The sequence below is a fragment of the Natrix helvetica genome (genome assembly GCF_964273705.1).
Source record: "Natrix helvetica genome assembly, chromosome: 12".
NCBI classification, from domain to species: domain Eukaryota; kingdom Metazoa; phylum Chordata; class Lepidosauria; order Squamata; family Natricidae; genus Natrix; species Natrix helvetica.
Genome location: NC_138556.1, coordinates 21,336,690 through 21,354,762, shown reverse-complemented (window position 1 = coordinate 21,354,762; position 18,073 = coordinate 21,336,690). Strand labels below are relative to the sequence as shown.

The 18,073-nt window shown below is 50.4% G+C and overlaps 2 protein-coding genes across 6 annotated transcripts in view; one reads left to right on the top strand and one right to left on the bottom strand.

The window, feature by feature from the left end:
- Positions 1-7,604, bottom strand: part of WDR72 (WD repeat domain 72) — a 30,723-nt gene extending 23,119 nt beyond the window's left edge. The window contains exon 1 of the mRNA XM_081965305.1: positions 7,568-7,604. The gene's annotated coding sequence lies outside the window, so the exon portion shown is untranslated. The remainder of the gene's footprint in view (positions 1-7,567) is intronic.
- A 173-nt stretch (positions 7,605-7,777) lies between these two features.
- The window catches only part of UNC13C (unc-13 homolog C), a 56,083-nt gene continuing 45,787 nt past the window's right edge, over positions 7,778-18,073 (top strand). The window contains exons 1-2 of one of the 5 annotated variants that reach the window (XM_081965080.1): positions 7,778-8,011; positions 10,372-13,488. In XM_081965080.1, the coding sequence (XP_081821206.1) occupies positions 10,590-13,488 (2,899 nt within the window). In that variant the 5' untranslated portion in view covers positions 7,778-8,011; positions 10,372-10,589. Of the gene's footprint in view, positions 8,012-8,467; positions 9,174-9,401; positions 9,575-10,371; positions 13,489-18,073 lie in introns of those variants that run through there. The other 4 variants (XM_081965083.1, XM_081965081.1, XM_081965082.1 and 1 more) reach the window with 4 other exon arrangements.

The following is an 18,073-nucleotide window of genomic DNA, read 5'->3' as shown; positions in this document are numbered from 1 at the left end:
CAAGCTCAGAGAGCACCAAGTATTCCATGGTTCAATATTGAGCCACAGAGATTCTCTTTATTGGTACTGGGAAATAGCCTTGAACAGTCTGACAGATACGCACAACTGAGTATCATCAGCAGAGTATGGCATTTAACTTTGCACCAACAAATTCCCTTGCCCGGTGGCTTCATATAGAAATTAAATAGGACCAGGAAAAGAGTTGAATCCTCCAGATCCTGGAAAGCAGAGGTTTGGGGCCAGACCTCTCTACCAACACTGACTAGAACCAAAGGAAAATGGCTAACAAAAGTACATCCCTACTTCTTTAAGCGGCCCCAAAGGCTGTGATGACTGATGGCTACTGAAAGATCAAGGAAAAGTTGATCTATGGCTTTTCTCCATCTCATATTCATGCCATTTTTCCTTCCTCAGAAGTTTGCATATATTTCTTTTGAAATTTGTCCAAAGTTCCTGTTTTCCAAGATCCTCTTGAATCTATCAAAGCTATTTTGATATTATCCTTCAAGATATTTTCTATTGGCCCACCTTTGTATTGCTTACAAATTTTATAATTGCATTTCCTAATCCCCATCCAAGTAATCTGCAAATATATTGAACAGTACGGGCTCTAGAGCAAAGTCCTGCAGTCTGCTGCTCAACATTTCCCTCTAGCCTAGACATACACTTGCTGGCTTCCACCGTCCATGTCCATCGAACAGCGGCAGAATTCAAGCCCCACTTTGTCATATACTGTGGGAGGTCTTGTTGACTGCTTTGCTGAAGTCACGATATCCATCACATTCCCACTGACAACTAAATTGGTCCCTGACAAAAAAAGAAGATCAGGTTGTTTGGCCACAATTTATTCTTGATAAACCTATGCTGGCTTCTGACAAGCAGTATACTATTTTCTAAATGCTAACAGACAACTGCTTAATCATTTGTTCCAGACTTTTGTGAGGTTCAATCTAGTTCTATTATTTTCTTGCTTTTTGTACAGAGGGAGAGGATTTCCCCTTTTCCAGTCCACTGATACAACTCCAGTGCTCCATGAGGATGTTGCAAAGATTGTAGAAAGGTGCTCCAGTGGCATTCGCAAGCTCCTCAAGACTCTGAGCTGTGACTGCTCTGGTCCCAGATCAGGACAAAACTCTACCTCTGCTTACCCCATCATCAGGACACTCATTGTCCCCAGCACCAGCATCCGTAGCCTCTTCTTAAATGCAGAACTGGGTGATGTGTCACCTTCCACCCCCTCCCATTGCAAACGCGCCCCTCACTAGTAGTTTAGGAAGCTCTGTTTTGCTCTGGTTCAAAGCCATTGTTTTCCCTCCAAAGCCCTTGCAAGTGAACAGCTGGTGCAGACGCACAGTCAGATGTCTGTCAGATGCATTTTGATCCTGAAGGACATGTGCCTAGTAGCTCTTTGGAGATGACTGGTGGGGAGAGGGATGGCATGAATGTAGGAAAGCAAAGTTCCTGTGCAGGACAGAAGATGTGACCTGGAAGTGGGGAGAAGCTTTCTAGAGCTTGATGAACCACTTGGTCCTCTGCACTTGTCAACTGCTGGCAGAAACTATTTGTCTTCCCCACTCACGTTGTTAGAAAGCAGACAAAGTGTGCCTTATTTTATTACATGCTAATCCATAAAAATCCCCAGACAGTTTATTGGCAGGACTAGACCTCAATGGTCTTTAAATTCCACCGTAGATCGATAATCTTGTAACTGACTTTAATAGATGCTCTCTGGAGCCACATTCTAAAGTGCAAGCTGCTGCAATGCCATCAGCAAGCGACAGCATAACAGGTCCCCGGGGCAGGCCCTCCTCTGAGGGTCCTTCAGCCAAAGAAGCCAGAAGAATCCCAAAGTCAACAGGGTGAGTGAGCCCTAAGCCAACTGGCGGAGTTTCTCCTCAAAAGGCCCCATTGGGAGAAGATGAGTGCAAATCCTGCTTGAATGGACCTTCACAGTTTTTTCCCCTATTGGTGACTGTTAGATATTTGCATAAACTGCTGTAGTCTCCACTCAGGTCCGCCACTAGGGCGGGAACAAGGAACGGTTCTGATTGGACGGGAGGTCTGCTAGCTCCCTATAAAAGGGGAGCTGCACGACCCCATAGCAAGCTGGATCACTACTACTTAACTAATAAAGAGCTGTTATGTCACTACCGTCTGAAGTCTGTTCTCTCGTTGCCCGAATCTAACACTGGCAACAAAGGTGGGATTGAGAGGCAGATAGGACAGAGATCTACTAGCAGAATCCACGGATTCGATCCAGCCCCGGAATTCGGCGGAAATTCCGGCAGCCATCTCAGTGCGGCAAATTCGAACGCAGGACAAGATGGCGATGCACGCTCCACCAACCCCATACAACCCAGTAGCCGAGCATTGGGAATCCTACATGCTGAGATTCGAATGTTTCCTCGAGGCAAACGATCTCATGGGGGTACCGGACTCCCGGAAAAATAATATGTTTCTGAGTTACTGCGGTCGAGAGGTCTTCGAGACGGCCAGGGATCTTTCGGAGCCAACCCCCATCCAGGCGGTAACATGGACGGCGCTACAACAGATGCTGCAGACGCACTTCGCGCCAAAACCTTCCCGCCACATTCGCCGCCACGAATTCAACATGAGGAATCAGAAGGCGGACGAATCCATCAACCAGTACATTGCAGCGCTCCGAAAAGCAGCAACACATTGCGAGTTCAGGGACCTGGACGAGCACATCCTAGCATATGCCTCATATGCGGGTTACGGGACATTTCATTACAAAAACGGTTGTTGGCCAAACCCAACTTAAACCTGCAGATTGCGCTAGATGAGGCAAGAGCTTCGGAATCAGCGGACAGATCTACGGAAATGCTACAACGCGGGTACAGCGCACCCCAATCCGGAACCAAACCCGGGTGCATCACGAGGCCACCGATCAAGAAACCGAGGACAGCGAGTGCGAAGACAGCCATCGCATGCGCAGCAGCCACACAAAACCGGTGCGAAAATTCGAATCCCGCTTGCCGCCCTGCGCAAGCTGCGGAGGGAATCATCCCCGGTCTACCTGCCGATTTAGAGATGTTGTTTGCTCACGTTGCGACAAAATCGGACACATTGCAAAAGTGTGTCGGAGCGAAGTCCCTGCTACAACATGGCAACCGCCATCGTATCGCCGACAGAAGCCCACCCCAGGGGCTTGGCGAAAAAACAAAGGGCGCCCAGAGAGAGAACAGGTCCGCACAAAGCGACCTCAAAAGCTGAAACTCACTGTCCTCCTGGAGGACTCCCCTTGCGAGCTTGAAGTCGACACGGGATCATCACTGACGATCATCTCGTGGTCAGCGATGAAAAAGGCGATTCTGAGCCTAAAGAAGCGCCAACTACGAACACCAGACATCCTGCTTCGAGACTACCAGGGGAACAGGGTCCCCATCGTGGGTCAAGGCACGTTCCGAGTCCAGTTCAAAAACATCACGGCCCAGCTGCCCGTGACCGTAGCCAGCGCACCACTACAAAGCCTCCTGGGACTAGATTGGTTCGAAGCCCTGGGGCTAGAAGTTACCGGAATCAACGCCGTGGGTAACAGCAGCGCTGAAGGAATATTTAAGGAGTTCGAGGATGTGTTCAGCCCCGGCCTTGGTAAGTATGTGGAAAAACCAATCTCATTTAATTTGGACCCAAATGTGGCGCCCATCAGGCTAAAACCTAGGAGAGTGCCTTTTGCGCTCCATCCCAAAATCGATAAGGAAATTGATAAGCTGGTAGAGCAAGGAATCCTTGAACCAGTGGATCACGCTCGCTGGGAAACCCCAATCGTGACCCCCGTTAAGCCAGACAGGTCAGTCCGCATCTGCGCGGACTATAAATGCACAATTAATGTCGCCCTACAACAAAGCGCATATCCTGTGCCCGTAGTACAGCACCTATTGCACTCGTTGGGGCCAGGAAAATTTTTTGCAAAACTGGACATGGCACAAGCGTATCAGCAGCTGCCAGTGGATAGCGCCACGGCGGAGGCCCAAACTATAGTGACGCACAGGGGTGCTTTTAAATGCAACCGTTTACAATTCGGCGTAAGCATCGCTCCGGGATTGTTCCAAAGCATCATGGAACGGCTTTTGCAGGGCATACCAGGAGTCATCCCTTACTTCGACGATATCTTGGTATCGGCTGCAAATGAGGAGCAATTACTAAAGCGTGTAAGGACTGTTTTGGCCAGAATTCGAGAAAAGGGTCTCCGCCTAAAAAAGGAAAAATGCCAAATTAACGTGCCCAGCGTAGAATTCCTGGGTTACAGGAACGATGGACTGGGAATACACCCGACATCGAAAAAAATTAAGGCGATCCAGGACGCCCCCACACCATGAAATCAGACCGAGTTGCAGGCCTTCCTCGGACTTCTTAACTTCTACAGCGTCTTTCTCAGACAGAAAACCACCGTCGCTGAGCCGTTGCACCGACTTCTAGCAAAGAACGCAAAATGGACCTGGGGACGTTCCGAGGCGGCCGCTTTCGCCGCAGTCAAGCGCCTGCTGACGGCCGACTCTCTGCTAATCCAGTACAGCCAAACCCTACCACTGGTATTGACCTGCGATGCCTCACCCTTCGGCGTCGGCGCAGTACTCAGCCACAGAATGCCAAACGGGAACGAAGCCCCCATCGCTTTCTACTCAAGGACATTGTCTTCGGCGAAACGCAACTACAGCCAACTGGACAGGGAAGCGTTAGCCACTGTGGCTGGAGTCAAGCGGTTCCACGAATATCTCTACGGCCGCGATTTCAAACTTATAACGGACCACAAACCATTGCTGGGACTATTGGCGGGAAACCGCCCCACACCGGTCTCCCTCTCCCCGCGCATGACCAGGTGGACTGTTTTCCTGGCTGCGTATTCCTACAAACTGGTACACCGACCGGGTTCTACATTGGGGCATGCAGACGCGCTCAGCCGCTGCCCGTTACCAGAACTGTTGGCCGACCCCACTCCAGAAATACCGGTCCTTTTGATTGACTGTTTGGACACAGGGCCAGTATCTTCTGTGGACGTTGCTAGGTTTTCTGCTAAGGACAACATGATCAGACAAGTACAAACTTGGGTATGGAGGGGGTGGCCCAAAGGGATTGTGGGACCCGAATTCAAACTGTTTTGGTCTAAGCGTGATGAACTGTCGGTTTTGAAATGTTGTTTATTGTGGGGGGATCGAGTTGTTGTACCGCACAAACTGCGGAGAAATGTATTAGAAGCTTTGCATGTGGGGCATCCAGGGATCGTAAGGATGAAAGCATTGCTAGGAGCTACGTGTGGTGGCCTAACATGGACAAGGAAATAGAGGAATGGGTGGCCACTTGCAATCCATGCCAGGAGTCCAGGCCAGCCCCCCCTGAAGCGCCCGCTACGGAATGGGACAAACCGCAAGCACCCTGGTCGCAAATACACATAGATTTCGCAGGACCAGTTCAGGGACAAATATTCTTAATAGTTGTGGACGCATACTCCAAATGGTTAGAAGTAGTCCTGATGACTTCGATCACGGCAGAGGCGGTTATCAAGGTACTACGCCGACTTTTCGCCACGCACGGCCTGCCCGACCTCCTAGTCTCCGACAACGGGCCCCAGTTCACGGCCATGCAATTCAAAGCATACTTAGCAAGTCAGGGAATTCGCCATGCCCTCGTCGCGCCATTCCATCCGGCATCGAATGGACAGGCGGAAAGAATGGTGCGCGCTGCAAAAGAGGCCCTCGCTAGGATGGGCCCGGGTGATTGGCAAACACGAATCGATCACTATCTTTTAATCCAACACATTACCCCTAGCGCCACGACGGGGAGGAGTCCCGCTGAACTCCTCATGGGTCGCCGGCTAAGGTCTCACCTAGACCGACTACACCCAAATTATTCTGCCACATCGCCCCCAGACTCCACAAGCAAAATTCGGAATTTTAGCATAGGGGATTCCGTATACGCCCACAACTATGCAGGGGGGACACTGTGGATTCCGGCAAAGGTAATAGGCATCACCGGTCCTCGTTCCTACTTGTTAGAATTGGAAGACGGTAGGAACTGGAAAAGACACATCGACCAACTCCGGGGTCGCCTGACACACTCCAACCTATGATCATCGAATGAAGAACTCATACCATCGGAAAGATTGCCGATGCAACAACCCGACTCGCCCATCGCAGACAACTACGGCACAGCGGAGCCAGGGGTGGAACCTGAGACCGACGAAAGAACGGAGCAGTCCCCGAGCGAAGGGAACCTACAATCCCCAGCCAGGACAATGGAGCAAAAAGGACACTCCGATCCTGCGGCTGTTCCAGCACAACAAGAACTTCGCAGGTCCACCCGAACAAGGCAGAAACCCGCATACTTACAGGACTTCGTCACTAACCGGAATACTCCATCTAAGAGGGGAGGGGTGTTAGATATTTGCATAAACTGCTGTAGTCTCCACTCAGGTCCGCCACTAGGGCGGGAACAAGGAACGGTTCTGATTGGATGGGAGGTCTGCCAGCTCCCTATAAAAGGGGAGCTGCACGACCCCATAGCAAGCTGGATCACTACTACCTAACTAATAAAGAGCTGTTATGTCACTACCGTCTGAAGTCTGTTCTCTCGTTGCCCGAATCTAACAGTGACCTTGTTCAACAATGTAGGTTAGTAAATGGCTCTATTGGTGTTTACACTTTTGACACAAAGTGTTAAGCAACCCCTTCACAGGACCCACTCTCTCCCACAGAAGCCTCAGGTCCCATTGCCTGCAGTGGGCTTGGGGATTCCCCACAAAGGGGAGGGAAACCGAGGCAGGAAGGCTGGTACCTGTCAAGCCAGAGAGGCCATGGCTTTTGGAGCCCAGCGAGCTCTGCAACCAGGTAGGGGTGGCCTTCATCTCAGAGTGAAGCCTTGCAGGGCTGGAGGAAGACGAGGATGTCTTTAGGATGTGTTGAGGGCTACCATTAATGGGTGGACTGCCCTGGCATTGGCTTCCACCCACTACCACCCACACACCACCCGTTGGCAGAAACACCACAACAAATCACTTTCCTTAAGAGAGGGAGGACTTGGGAAGGTTTCACTGTCAATCAATATTGGCTCCAGGCAGAGTGAGCCTTGGCGCCCAGAGGGAACCCAGCAACAGATGGCTCTCGAGATCCGGCGCTCCCCCGGAATCCATCCGAAAGCCTCTCAGCCAAGCATTGGACTCCTTTTGAAGGCACCTAGTCCGGCAGACGCGCCCAAGGTTCCTTTGCGGCGGACCGGGGCGCCAACTGTGCCAGGCTCCCCCGGGGGGCGATTTCCGCACCGCTCAGCCCCTGCAGTAATTTAAAGGGGGGCAAGCGGTTGTCCCTCTCCCCGTCATCTAACTGCAGCACCTCGGAAGAGCTGGAGGGGCTCCACTGCACATGCGGCAAAGCTGGCGGGAAGCGGGGGGGGGGGGTAGTCACTGCTGCCTTCCGGACCAAGCCGCCGGGAGGCCACGCGGGCTTTTCTTCAGCAAGCCTCATCCCGGGCACTCTCGCCGGCGACGCCGCTCTGGCCGTGTCCCGCGCTTTGCAGAGGTGCAACGCCGTTGGCGCTGGAGGCTGGATCGCACCGAAGCAGCGGGCCTCAGCCGAGCCTTGAAAAGCGTCGCCTCCGTTCCGGGTGGAGCAGAGGCGCTTTCCTCGGGAGCTGCGGGCGCGCTCCCCCTGGCGCGGGCGGAGACGAGGCCCCGAGGAGCGGGGGCGGTGCCGGAGAGAAGCGCTCCGCCCGCGCCGGGCTCTGCCTCCCGAGCAGCCTCAGCCTCAGCACCAGCAGCGTCGGGAGTCAGCTGGCTCCGCTCTTAGCGCGCGCTGAGGAACCGCCCGCCGGCTGAGGCAGCTTTGGCGCCGCACTTGAGTCGGCGCTCGCTCGCTCGCTCGCTCACTCGGCGGGCCCACGGGCGGCACCGCCGGCGCCTCTCCTCGCCGCGACTCTGGCCCGCAACCGAGTCCAGCCGCTTGTATCAGCCCGGCCGAGGCGCTTCGTTTGCAGGCTCGCAGCCGCCCAAGTTTGCCCGGTAAGTTCCCGCGGGGCCATCGCGAGAGGCCGGACGAGGTCCACTTTCCCGGCTCCCGGTCTGCCTGTACAGGTGCTGCCTGCCGGTGCGAGGCCGACCGGGCGGCTGCCTCCTTCTACCGGAGAGGCGCCGCGGTTTCCTCCGGCCGGTGGTCTCGCCTTGGCAGTGCGGGCGCCCCGGGAAGCTGGCGGGGTGCGAACCCTCTTTGGGGGCGGGAGGCCAGTGGCTGCGGGCCGAGCAAGGAGGCCTCTCGGTGCAAGCGACCCCGCCCCGTGCTGGAGGTTTGGGCGCGCTCGGCGTCTCTCGGGGGATCCCGGGAGGCTGAGGGAGGGCGGAGAGCGAGCGACCGGCCGCTGAGGCGCTGGCTCCACCTTCGGAGCTCCCCGCCTCCCTCGGGGCATCGCTGGCGCCCCGCCCCGCCCCGCCCCGCTGGACCCCGAGAGCGGGACCAAGACTGCGGGAACGGTCGCCCCCAAAGCGTTCCCGGTGGCTGGCCGGAGGAGGCGGACCGAGCGCCGCGGCCCGTTTGCGGCCGAGGCAGGGCTTTCCGAGCCGCGGCTCTGGCCCCGCCGCAGGAGGGAAGCCGAGCGGGCTGGTCGGCGGGGCCGCTTTTCCGCCACCGCGAAGGTCTTCCCGGAGGCCGTCTCCCCTGCAGCAGACGGCGGCGCCAAATGCGCTGAGCGGTGGGGCTGGAGCGGCCTGGGGTCCCAGGCTCAGATTCGCTTGGAGGACCGGAACAAAGCGCGGCCGATCGCGGAGAAGAGGGAATAAATATTTCGGTCTACTCCTTTCGGGTGTTCGTGTCCATCCCGCAAAAACAAGGCAGGATTAATGCCCTCGGAAGGCGTCCCCGCGTGAAGCGTTTCCTCACGGATTTGCTGCTATCTTTGCTTTGTACGCCCCCCCCCCGGGCTCCTTTCCCTTGCGGCCCTCAGGGGGAGTCCCTCCCCTCCCGAGGGTCTTTTCCCTCGTCCTGGCCCTTCTCCACCGCCCAGAGAAGGACGCGAGGCCGGGCAGGAGAGCACAGCGCTGTGCCTAGGAAATGTGGTTGAGGCCAAGATGCTGCAAAGGGAGGCAGATAGAACAACAACTCCTGTGATGCAGCTGCTGGTCTCCGGCCAATCTCTCTTCTTCCTCCTTCCTTGGCAGAGCAGCAGGCAAGGCACGTTGGGCTGCCGGGCGGGCATGAACCTTCTTCAAATCAGGGAAGGGCTTCGGGATGCCTGGCTGTTCTCTGGTGGAGCCTTGGACATGGGGTCTCCCATGGGAGGCTTGGTAGTCTCTAGCTTCCGAGCGACGTTAATCAAAATGGACACGTGACCACAAGCTATCTTTCGGCAGCCTAGTCCCAGTGCCTCTTCACGTGTTGGCTGACCTCAAAAGCCCAGTTTGCTTCTTTTTTTAATTTTGCATTGCAGCTTGTTTCAAATTCGCAAATGCAAGTGCAAGGACTGACCTGAACTTGGCTGGTGCAGGGCCATCCTGCCTTGACTATCACAACAAGCTTTGTGGGCTACAAGCCCTTTAAAATCATAGCCTGTCCAAAATGTGGATAAGCAGCAGGTAGGTAGGTAGAAGAAGTGTTGAGGAGAACAAATTCCTTCTGCTCTTTCCTTATTTTTTTTTCTTTTCCTTTTCCCTTGATGTCTAGAGCTTTTCTTTCAAATTAACTCTGCGACTACATATTGCATAACAGTCTTTTGCATTGTACCACTTAGAGGGTTGCTATTGGAAATTTTCTTCTGTTGCACTTGTTTTAGCAATGCTAAGACAGAAAAGGTGGATGTAGAGACGAAGGCATAATCAGATCTGGGTACTTTCTGAATATATGCTAAGTTCTCCTGACTTCTTAGTGATGCAATTAAAAAAGGTGTAAAGAGCAAATCTGCCTATGTGTGGTCAAAAGGATTACTAGCAAGCAGTCTCTCTCTATAGACTACATTTAACCGACTGATCGCAAATAGCTTTGAACAAAACATTTTGCATACTTGAGGCCTGCTGACTTTAATGTTTCTTTTTACCAAGGAATCCTATTTAAGAACACCGCTGTAAAAGTCCTGTTGAGGCGCTCCAATTTGTTAAATCACTTATTTTTTTAAAAAAAAAATTTTAACCACAAAACTCACAAAAAACCCACAAAAAATTGTTGAAATGTGCATGAAAACAATTTACCTAACGTTCTCTCTTGATCAGTTTTTCTTCTGTATATTGGAAATGCAGTTTCTCCAAATGTCATAAATTACTTTTTAAATAATTCTATGTATCAAAATGTCAGATGAGCAAGTGTTCAGTATTTTTGAGATGTATAACATTATGAATTTAGTTTGGAAGTCATAGTAACAGTGTTCTTTGCTTTTTAGATGCTGCAGGGAGCAACGGAAAAGAGAACCAGAATTTTTCAGACCTTCCTGAAACTTTTCCTGCCTTTTGACTTGCCAACCATGGCTAACACATAACAGTGTATATTGTCCTGGCTCCTTAAGAGAGCCCTGCCTCATCTTACACTGAAAGCACACAAATGGTTGAATCAAGACGGAACTGCTGTCTTTGTGTGGAAGGATAAGGAAACTTGCCTTCCATGGTTTCTGCTCTCCTCCAGAACCTAAACCTTTTTCACATACCCAGGATTTACAAAGGAATGTTTACAAAGAAGTTGGAAAACAATATAAAGAGCAAACAAGAGGGCTGTCAAAGCAAAAAGGAACTAAATATTTCCCAAATTGGACAAGTAAAGCTATTCTCAATTAGTTTAAAAAGCACAGTAAAAAAAATAGCTAAGCACACCTCTGTTCGCAATTGGTCAGCTAAAGAGGAGAGAAATAATCACGAATTTTCCCTGTCTCCAACTTTCAGCTATCGGGCAGCTATTGCGAATGGATTGCAACAGAGAGTTTTCTTAAATAAGAATGAAGATCCTTTTCGAGACGCATCTTCTAACGAGAGCTCATTCTCAGAATTTTTAAGTGAAGCCAAAGATCAAAACAGGAGCAAAGACTATTCATCGCACACAATGCCCATGAGACGCAACAGGAAGAGTGTGAGTAGTCTTGCCCCTTCAGATGGCAGTTCCGAAGGGGACCGCACCCTGCACAACCTCAAGCTTGGTGCTTTACGGAAGTTGAGGAAATGGAAGAAGAGCCAGGAGTACGTCTCCTCGGACTCCGAGCTCAGCATGTGGAAAAAAACCTGGGGCCTGAGGAGCAAGTCTTTGGACAGAACTGTTCGCCCACCAAAGTCCAGCACCTTGGAAGCAAGCTTCAGCTCTACTGGTTGCATCAATCAGACCCACGATGTGATGGAAATGATATTCAAAGAGCTTCAGGGGATCAGTCAAATAGAAACGGAGCTCTCTGAATTGCGGGGACACGTCAATGCCCTCAGAGAGTCCATTGATGAGATCTCCAGCAATGTGGAAGTCGTGCAGAATGAAATAGAACAGTTGAGGACTGGATTTGTACAATCACGAAGGGAGACACGTGATGTATATGATTATATCAAGCAACTTGGACATGCGGGAAGCAAGACCAGTCTTAGGTTTTTAAATGTGCCAGAGGAGAAGTGTGAGAATGTTGAACATGTAGTGCACAGAATATTAATAGAGAAAATGGGATTCTCGGAGGCTCAAAATTCTGTCAAAATAGAATTTGCACAGCGACTGGGACAACAGAGAGACTGCCCTAATGCCAAGCCACGGGCCATCCTTGTTTATTTTGAAACATCCCAGTACAGAGACTTGGTTCTGAAAAAGTCTTACAAGCTCAAAGGGACTGGGATTGCGGTTTCAGCTGAAATTCTGCCTCGAGATTCAAGAGAGCGGAAGCAGAGGAGCCTCCCTTCATCTCAGACATACGAGAGCATGGATCTGAAATGCCTAGCGGCTGATCTCAGAGCCAGAGAGCAGGATTGGGAGTTGCTTGATAACCATGGCAAGGAACAAGAAACTGATATCAGTCGGGACAGGTATGCAAAAATATCCAAATCTGCACCACAAATGAAAAGAAGTTCTGCAAAACACAAGGGTGATGTCCTTAAAAGGGCTCCAGGTGGCAATGCTTTCCCAAGTCAAGGCAGCCCACCGAAGGGCATCAAAGCCAGCAGCTCTTCCAACACGACCTCTCTGTGGCCATCACAGGACGATTTGGCGGCACTAAAGCTCAGTCATTCAGAGTCTGATTTTTCTAAACTCTGCCAATCTTTTTCTGAAGATTTTTCAGAGAACCAACCCTTCATCAAAACAAACGGGAGCTCGCTTTTATCTTTCTCCGACCGGGAACTCTGGCAGAGAACACAGGGTGACCCCGCCGAGTGGAGTGGTGATCTGCAGGAGCACGGTTTTAATCCAGAAGGCCTCCCTCGCAAACTTGAGAGTGAAATGGAGAATACAGAAACCATTGACAGTGGGGTCAGCAATGGGATTGCGTGTGCCTCAGGCGACCGGAGCCATTACAGTAACTCTCAGGTTTCTTTAGAAGACGCGCTTTCGCCATGGAAAGACTGGAATCAGCCTGACCAGAATAGAGACACGGGAGTAGATGCCTCAAGCTACAAACATTTAGGTTATAACTTAAATGATTTTTCCCACCAACAGGTAGACCTCGGCCAGTTCTCAGATGCCCGGTATGAGAGAGAAAATTATGATTATGCCCTAGACAGTCGCTGCCTCTCTGGAGGAGGGTCCAGTGCTGAAATGCAGTGGTCCGACCAGTTCACTGAGCAGCAGGAGGCTAGAGCCAATGCCCTCTTTCCCACCCAAACTAGGAAGCCTGTGATGTATCGAAGCCAAAGTGAATTGCCCAGCACGGATGCTGACGAAGGGCCTCCCAAGTCTTGGCACAGCCGGCTGAGCATTGACCTTTCAGACAAAACCCTCCACTTTCCCAAATTCGGAAACACCCTGCAACGGGCAAGGTCAGCTTTGGAAGTGGTATGGAATAAGAGCACCCAGAGTTTAAGTGGCTGTGAGGATAGCGGATCGTCTTTTATGGGGAGATTTCGGACACTGTCTCAATCCACTGCTAATGAGTCAAGCACCACCTTGGATTCTGACATTTACACAGAGGCATCCTATTATCGAGCTGAAGATGGGGAAGATCCCAGCGAATCCACAGGCGATCTTGAAACAGATTATGTGGAAGTCATGGAGCAAGTCCTTGCTAAACTGGAGAGCAGAACGAGCGCAACTGAGTTGGAGAAACAGGTGCAGGAAGGGGAAGTGGAGGTGGCAGCTGTTGCACAAGGAGCCTCTCCTGGTGGCAGTTTGGAGGACCAGGTGGCCGATCAGCATGCGTGGGAAGGTGCTGGGGAAGGCACCGTGGTGGGAGATGAACTAGATGGATGTGAAGACGAAAATAAGAATATTCCGGTTGTCCCTGCTAAAGCGCCCCTTAAAAAAAAAGGTGTCCCATCTTTTAAAGAGGCTGCTCTGAGGGCATACAAGAAGCAGATGAGTGAACTGCAAGAACAGATCCTTGCTGGAGGTAGGCTGGATTTACATTTTGCTTACAAACAGCAATTAATTAAAAAAGAAGAAGAAATATTTCAATTATAGGAGTCCTTTTTTTCAGTTGGAATTCAGAGTGTCAGGGAACCACTGTTTATCTCCAATAGAAATTCTGCTGTAGAATCCGTGACTAACATTGTTATAAGCTGTGCCTCATGATCTGAGTTACTGTCAGAGATTTGACGTGTTTTGTCCCACTGAACTAATTAGAGTGAATCAGTTTAAATACAATGATGCAATTATTATGGCTTAAGGGCAGTGCAGATCACACTCTTAGTTTGTGACCAACTCCAAGATGGGGGATAAATTCACACATTTTCTTGAGGCTGCAGAGAATGTTCTTTGTTTTGAGGGTGATTATGGCTTATTATGATACGACAGGCAATAAATCATGGTTTAGAAATCTTGATGATATGTATTATTATGTACCAATGCAGCTAGCATCTTATTTTAAAAAATATATTTAATGGGTGCAAATCTCTGTTAAGTCCTCTAGTGCCACCTCTGAAAGACCACCTGGAAAATTCTATGGGAAGTGGTTGATTATCTGGAGTATCTGGGGTGAGGCCTCTTGCTTTCCAAACCCTGCTTTGATGCTGATCTCTACCTTTAATGTGAATATAGGGATGCATCCAAAAACTCTTAATAGTTTGGGGCTAGATAAGGTTACCTGATGGTCTCAAAACAGTTTCATACAATTGGCCATGGGATGCTTGCCTGGTGCTGTTTACAGGGCTTTGGCGCGGAGTGTAGGCAGGGTTGTAGACAGGGACTAGGGAAGAAACCATTATTAAAATTAGGAGCAGTAGACATTATAATAATTACATGGGCTCATCTGTTCCCCTCCAGAAATGAGAGCCAGGTAGGTAGAGGCCACTTCCAATTGGAGGTTTATCCATTGCCAGGATCAGGCCCACCTTGCTCTTGTGACGGACAGCCACCTCCGTTTCCCTGGCTGAATCTGTGTGAAGGATGGGTGAAGGGTACTGAAGGGTGGATGCCCAAAGGTAAGCTGAGTGGGGGGCTTCGGATACTCTTGTCTGAAGTATGAGCAGGCAAGGATTGATAACCACCAAGGCACCATGGATGCAAAGTGCTCCATTTGGCCAGTTAGGAAGTGCCATGATAGCTATTCCTCCTTGTGGCATCAGAGAGCAAATTATCCAAGGAATCCAAAGACCTATTTTCTGACCATTTTAATTTGGAGAATTCACGGCTGATAACTGCACTGTAAATTGAACAGCCAGGAAAGAGCCACGGAAATGACCCTGGAGAAACTAGGCAGAAACAGTTACAGAAGCAAAAGCATCTATTAAGTTTCAGGAACAGAGGAATCAGCTCAGATTAATTTACTGGGAGGGACAGCCCAGCTCTCAAAGTCTGTCCGGGTCTAGCCTATGTCAATAAAGTATCCCCCCAGTCAATCCTCTGCTTCCCCCACACCAAACACACTCTTTGCTGGCTTTAAAGATGCTGCCTCTGTGTAGTGGTGCTTCCTCCATGCCAAGGGCCTCCCTCTCTGGACCTTGCAAAGCTTTGCTGATAACACAATTCAAGAAAGACGGAGCAAGAGAATGGCTGCCTCCCTAGCCATGTGCTCTGGGTGGAGCTGGCTGCATCCATGCTGGAGCTATGGAGGAGCTTGCCTACTCAGTCCCAGCTCCTCACAAAAGGAGAGGTCTGTGCTCATCCCCCATCCCCAAAAGCAGCTTCCCCAGGCCCGTGTGTTTCTGCAAAGTACTCCCATGTCTAATCATGATTTCTGACTGGAAGCTCTGGCCCAGCACATTTCATGATGGGTCTGAAGCTTTTAGATAAATGCAGCAGCTCCCTCCCCATCTCGCCTCCAAGGACTTCCAGTTTAGTGGGATTTCCTCTTTCTCTTACTAGCCCCATCTGCTTCCTCTAGAAACTGACTGTGTTCTGCAGCATAGTTTTTTTGTTGATTGATTAATTTGATTTTTATCCTTGCTTTTAAACTTATTTTATAAGTAACTCAAGGCAGCGAGCATACATAATGCTCCTCCTATTTTCCCTTCAACAACAACCCTGTGAGGTGGGTTGGGCTGAGAGAGAGGAACTTTCCCAAAGTCACCCAGCCGGCTTTCATGACTAAGTCGGGATCCTCTCCTGGTCTCTAGGCCAGCATCTTCCCCATAGACTAAACTGGTTCCAATTCCAGTACAGAAGAAGTTTCATGTGGGTGACCTAAAGCAGGAAGAGACTTCATTGTAACTTGGCTGAAGGTTAGGTTCCTACCTGGATGGTGAGGCTGACTGTAATCCCTCTGAGTCCATGGGGAGCTTAGTGGCAAAAGGGCATCGTAGGATGCGTCCTTCAGGGTGGAACTTTTAGAGTCCTCCAAGGTAAAGGATGTGGACTTGTGCATGTTCAGAGTCAGACTGCGTGCCTAGATCCTAAACCTGGAATAGTGTGCCATTGAACAAACACTGTCTGTCACATTTTCAGGCTTCTGCTCCCATTTGGAGGAAATTCTTCTGATCTGAACAATCCTGGAATGGAATAAACCGAAGGGTAGTTCATTTTGGGAAGGTGTACAAATGAATTTGCAATGCTTGGTCGAAAAACTCTTCCTGCGTTATTTGCAAAATACTAGAGATCTTCTGGAAAGATGATGCTCCCCACTTAGAGCAGGGGTGTCAAACGTACGGCCCAGATGTGCCTCATGCTGGCCACGCCCAACCCATTTAGCAAAGGGAGGGAAAGTCACAATATGTCACATGACGACAACGTGATGCTGCGAGTGTGACACCCCTGACTTAGAATATTAGCCCCTTGCAGGAAGGCTAAATGCCAAAGCTTTTTTGCAAAGGTCGGCCCCACAAGACCTTTTATGGCCCTTGTGTACAAGCAACGAGGACTTTTCTCTGTCTTGCAGCTCTCCCCAAGCAACCCTGACTGGTAGGCGCCTTTGGATATTTGCTTTGAACAGAATTGCCGTCTTTAAATTCTGGCTAGGAAGGTTTTGGGGTTTTCTCCGTTGCCATGTGTCATCAGAGTGACAGGGTTTTTTTTAGATCACTTCTGCCCTCCTTAGGACGGCATGAGGAGAAAACTGGAGATGGATAGGTCACAAAGGGAACTGCCCGCAAGAGTGGAAACTCTTTTTGAAATTATGGCCACACAATGACAGAGGCATTCATTTGTTTAGAGTAGGGATGGCGAACATTTTTGGCACCAAGTGCCCAAACTGGAATGTGTGTGCATGTGTATGCATGTGTGCACACTGGAGCACTGGAAACCCCAAAGACCAGCTAGCCGGCACACATATGCCTGTTTTCTGGCTGTTTTGGGGGCCGTTTAGGTGCATTTTTGGGCTGCTTTTTGGGCCGTTTTCAGGCTGTTTTTGTAATGGTCTCCGTGGGCACAATCTGGTCCTCACGGGCACTGGAGCACTGAAAAATGGCCTGAAAGTGGCCCAGAAAAGGCCCAGAAACGGCCCGGAATACTGCCGGGTTTTTGGCCATTTCCAGGCCATTTTCCAGCGCTGTGGTGCCCGCAAAGACCAATGTGCCAGAAACCAAAAGAGCAGCTGGCGATGGTGCGTGTGCCCAGAGAGAGGGCTCTGCGTGCCACCTCTGGCACACCTGCCATAGGTTCACCATCACAGGTCTAGAGACTTAGCAAAGCCAGAGCATTATGCAGAGTACAGACAGTTCTGCCCTGTGCCCAGGAGCCAAAGAACTGAAATACCACAAGTGGTAGAAACTTGCAAAGTGGGGAAGGATGATAGTAATATAGTATGTATGTGCTTATTATTTATTCTTAGGCCTAGTTGCATCAAGGAATGGGGTGAGATAGAGCATTGTTCCACAGAAAAATGGTTCAAATTCATAGAATAATACAGTGCAATGTTTAGCTGGGAGAGTCCAACGAAGAATTGACAGGCAAGCAGGAGGCAGAGGTGCAGTTGCCATCTGGATCTGCCTATGTGCCGTTAAAAACTCCCTCCACTGGCCATGGTTGGTTCTTCTTAGGCAAAAAGTATACAAAATCTAGTGAGTTTGGAAATGGTGAAGGGTTTTCTGCCCCCCCCCCCCGGATTTATTTGGTTTGTTGCTTTCTCTGATGGCCTATTTCAATCTCTATCCCAGCAGCTCTTCCTAAGGGTTTGGCCCATCTCTGCCATGGGCAGCAGAGGGGTCTCCTTGGCACGTGGCTTTTGCTCTGGGGAGCCAGTGGCGGAGTCAGCAAAGACTTTTCTGTCAAAGAAACACTGGAGGATGAATAAGGATAGTCCCTGATGGGGCGCCTAGAAACTGAGATGAGGACCCAACAATGTGACCTCACCCCCCTGTGACAGATGGTGCTGACGAATCCTCAGTGTTTAAAACTCTACATTCTCGCATGAAACCTCACATAGTTCAGCGTGCAAGATCTGGAGCTTCTTACCTGGCTTATTTCTTTCTGCGGTGGTTGAGAGCAGGACCAAGCCTGACAGAGGACAGAGGCAGGAAATCCCCAGTCTTGGGGGAACAAAGGGTGGAAACCTGTAGCCCTTTGACTCAGTGCAATGTAATCTGCTAAGACTCCTTTTCCTG